The 4,496-nt window shown below is 39.3% G+C and overlaps 1 protein-coding gene across 1 annotated transcript in view; it reads right to left on the bottom strand.

The window, feature by feature from the left end:
- Nucleotides 1–979: 979 nt before the first annotated feature.
- The window catches only part of LOC120435192 (keratin-associated protein 4-3-like), a 4,814-nt gene continuing 1,297 nt past the window's right edge, over nt 980–4,496 (bottom strand). The window contains 1 exon segment of the mRNA XM_039604259.1: nt 980–1,868. Within this exon segment, the coding sequence (XP_039460193.1) occupies nt 1,280–1,868 (589 nt within the window). The 3' untranslated portion in view covers nt 980–1,279.

Below are 4,496 nucleotides of genomic sequence, written 5' to 3'. Positions count from 1 at the left end.
AACTCGGCATTAATGTCACAATATTAGATCGTTAGCTTCTTTGTAACTCAACCTGAGTCTTTGATCCAAACTTTGTCCATTTCAACATTATTCAATCTGCTTTAGTTAATTTATCAGTTATCAATGTGTGATTCTTGATAAATTGGTAATGGTCTCTGCAAAGATTTTTATCTTTGCCATATCAAGAGATACGAAGTGTAGATTGTGACTAACATAGACTGATATTTCTTTCCCAAAGTCCCACCCCTGAAAGAACCTTTTTTTCTCAAAAGGGAAATGCTTGTGGTCTGGTTGATACTTGTTCACATTTTAAGTTGCAGTGCTCATCAGATACAAACTGTCTACCAAAGATGAAGGACTTCCTGACAAATTTTCCCTTCAGGGCTCTCAGCATTTTTGTTACCATCGTTGGCAGTTTTACTTACAACATTTTACTTCAGCGTGATGTGTCATGCACTTGCAAAGATGTAGCTCAAGACTGCACGATATACATGAGCTTGCCATGTGCCATAATTTTTTTCTTAATACTCTGGACAGACAAGACATTCCAGAGGACCTGCAAGTATACATGTGGATATGAATGCAACTGTGGATTCAAATTTGAATGTAATTGTAAATGTAAGCGTAAAACAGAGGGGCAGTGGACAATATATGATAGTTGTTGTTGTTCAGTGAAGATTCGCAGGACAGAGTTATGTGGAGTTTTCTGGAGTCGAATTATTAAGGCATTTTGTGTTGGTCTGCTGTGGGTTGTCTCTGTGCTCGTTGATGGAGACTGGTATGTTTGCTGTTTGAGTGGAACAGAACAATCACAGTTAGCCTGCAAAGATAAAACCAACATCACAGCTGAGGAAAATGTGGCCATCAATTCTCTGAAAAACACATCAAGGGTAAGTGTTTCGTTTTTTTTCTCACAGCATTGAATATTGTTTTATCTTATTCTAACTGATTTTTGATTATTCCTTTTCAGATGGTCGGATTCTCTGTGCTCCTTGTTATCATTTTTATAGTGGCAGTGATGTCACTTTGTTATTGCTGTGATTGCTGTTGTAGTAAAAGAGCCGGTTATGACATGGTGATCTTGGAACAAGGAGAAAAGGTATTGAAAAAGATTTTAAGAGAAGAAATAAAAGAAGAGTTGAACAATGACATCATATCAAAAATAAGTGCAAATGCAAAGCAAAATGCGAACGCTTCAGGGACAGAAACTCAAGATCAACAAGATCAAGATAAATGGATAAAAACTCTTAGAAATGCTGCTGCAGACATGATTGTAACGTCAAAAATCCCCAAACTTTCTAAACAACAACAGGAACAATTGAAAGGCATAACTGACACAGCAACAACTGCAGCAGGAGGGGACACGGCAACAACTGCAGCAGGAGGGGACACGGCAACAACTGCAGCAGAGCGGGACATAGCAACAACTGACACAGCAACAATTGCAGCAGGAGGGGACACGGCAACAACTGCAGCAGAGCGGGACATAGCAACAACTGACACAGCAACAATTGCAGCAGGAGGGGACACGGCAACAACTGCAGCAGGAGGGGACACGGCAACAACTGCAGCAGAGCGGGACATAGCAACAACTGACACAGCAACAATTGCAGCAGGAGGGGACACGGCAACAACTGCAGCAGAGCGGGACATAGCAACAACTGACACAGCAACAACTTCAGCAGGAGGGGACACGGCAACAACTGCAGCAGAGCGGGACATAGCAACAACTGACACAGCAACAATTGCAGCAGGAGGGGACACGGCAACAACTGCAGCAGGAGGGGACACGGCAACAACTGCAGCAGAGCGGGACATAGCAACAACTGACACAGCAACAACTGCAGCAGGGAGGGACACGGCAACAACTGCAGCAGAGCGGGACATAGCAACAACTGACACAGCAACAACTTCAGCAGGAGGGGACACGGCAACAACTGGAGCAGAGGGAGTGGGGTCAGTTTGTGAGGCATAGTACAGTAGGCTTGAGTAATGACTGACTATTTCTAACCTGATGAGTCAGCTGCAAAAAAGAAAAAAGAAAAAAAAACTATTTGCACTATTTGCATCTGTATTAACGATCTGCTTCAAAATGTGTTTCTACCCTTGTACATTTATATTAAAGTTCCTAAACTGGACAGTTTGGAGAACTGCAGACGTGTATATAAGAACATAATATTTCTTTTACTTGCAAATAGTTTTAGCTTGAATCATTATCTTTAATAAATACAAAAAAATACAGTTTTAAAACATCTATTATATTTATGATTTTAAAGACTGTGACCATAGTGTATTCTTTGTGAGAACGCATGTTTTTATGTGTCTCCATCTTTTTTATATCATGGACTGTGGTGCGATGGCATATAGAATATTTTAAATTTCTGTTATATGTATGTACTGTTTTAGCCTTTTTGGTCTTATGCAAATGTAATCCAAATGCTACAAATGAGGAGAAAGAAAGAAAGAAAGAAAGAAAGAAAGAAAGAAAGAAAGAAACACATTTCTTGATATTTTTGCATCTGCTACTCCCCTGAAAGGATTTGGTTAATGTAAATATTTTATTTACAGTCATATAAGCGTATGCTGCCCTCTTGTGGCACTCCTATAAAAAAGTCGTTTTAGTTTCAACAGTAACACAATATTGGAAACTGCAAGATGCTTGTAAATGTTGCAGATATTTAGATCTTAAGTTAAGGCAGCAAAAATTTCAAAATGGTATTATTTTGTCTTTATCCAAGCATGGCATGAATTCAGTTAGGCTGCTGTCTAGCATGTACAGCCAGAGTCTGTTTGATTTTTATGGTATTTGTCTCATTTTATTGGTTTTCCCTTAGCTGTCTCCTTAATAAAAGTTAGATTTAAACTAAACTGAATCATTGTTATTTTGGTCACACAGAAGCCTTTGGTTTTCCTGTATCTAATTTCTTTATGGTAGTAAAGAGTCCAAGTTTGTTTCCCAACTGGGAGGAAAAAAAAACCCTTTCCTCTCACAAAACAGTCACAACATTTCTCTCCAGTGTCCAAAGATAAATATCACATGTTGTGCCTATTAGGAGCTGCGGTATGTTGTGTTAATACTGGACTCTGTCTCAGTCTGGAGTTACTCCTGGTGGGAGCCGGCGGGCTGTGGTGGGTATCCTGCTAGCTCCTCGGCTTGCTGCCTTTACTTTGGGGTTTCTCCCAGTGGACGAGAGGGTTTATTCCCAGCTAGAGGGTTAACCCAACAAATCATGAAAAACTAGGTTAAAAGTTTGGTGAGAAATTTCTTCATGACAGTGCAGATTTCTCACATTTTGTGTAAATTTAAGCAACAATTTGATTATTACTAGTAAATAAGAGAGTGAAGCTTAAGTTAGACTTGTGTTTGTAAATGAACCCCCCATGTTGTCTAGCTTTCTTGATTTTATACTTATTGGGCTACATACTTATGTACTATATAGATTATACAGTACATAAAATCAAAATTCACATGTTTTTAAATGTTTAATTATCTGGGCTAAAGAAAGTAATTAAGTTACAGACTGTATACTTACTGCATTTGAAGTATTTTAATCCTATATAATGCATATTACAGGATGTAACATCTGATTCCGTGTAAAAAAGAAAACAAAGAAAAGGCTTTGGCTTTGACACCCTGTTTGATTTTCATGTCACCCTAATAACGTTTCTCTACATCCGCCCCTGGGAACATTGCAACAGAAAAGGGAGACGAGACATGAGAGAGACAAACACAGAGGATGTGACAGACTCGGACAGGAAACTGGGAATGACACAGCAAGAAGAAAAAAATGGATCAGAAATATAACAAAACTTAGTATTGAGTTTAGTCCTGTTTTTGCTTCTAACTGTAAAAACTGGAACTTAAACACCTCCAAAAAGCAGCAAAGGGGAATCATAAATACAAACAACACGTTCTCACTCCCAAAGCGTAACATTTTACGCTAGGTGACAAATCGTCAACATATTATGTTTTCGGCCACCCCACAGGTTCCTAAATGACGACATCGGAAAAAAGTGAGGAAATATGAGAACCTTTTGGACTCAATCTACACATGTTTGCTCTTTCTCTTAAAATCGCTTGGGAAAACACTATTTAATGTCATTAAAGTGCTGGTTAAGGTTAGGAATAAGGTTATGGTTAGGTTTAGGGATAAGGTTAGGTTTAAGGCTGCAATACAGGGCTGGAACCCAGCGCGTACCATTAGAACGCGGAAGGTCACCATTCGCGTTCCTCAGGAACGTGACAAAACGTCGGGATGTTACGCCTCGGGAGTGAGAACTGACATGGAGTCTTCTGCAGTTTATAGGTGATTCTCAGTGTCAGAGATCGGTTTAAAATTTAATTCAAATTGTGCTAATATATTCTTTAGTGATATTGAGAGCTCGTCGAATTTATTGTCCATCATAGTAGATATTTTGTCCACAACGTTCTTTGATATCTCCACAGCGAGGGCGTCAGCGTCCACAGGTGTAATTGGTGTGGTAGCTGTAACATG

This window comes from Oreochromis aureus, linkage group 20, assembly GCF_013358895.1.
Source record: "Oreochromis aureus strain Israel breed Guangdong linkage group 20, ZZ_aureus, whole genome shotgun sequence".
NCBI classification, from domain to species: Eukaryota; Metazoa; Chordata; class Actinopteri; order Cichliformes; family Cichlidae; genus Oreochromis; species Oreochromis aureus.
The sequence above is the reverse complement of the archived record's forward strand: the minus strand, read 5'-3'. Positions and strand labels throughout refer to the sequence as shown.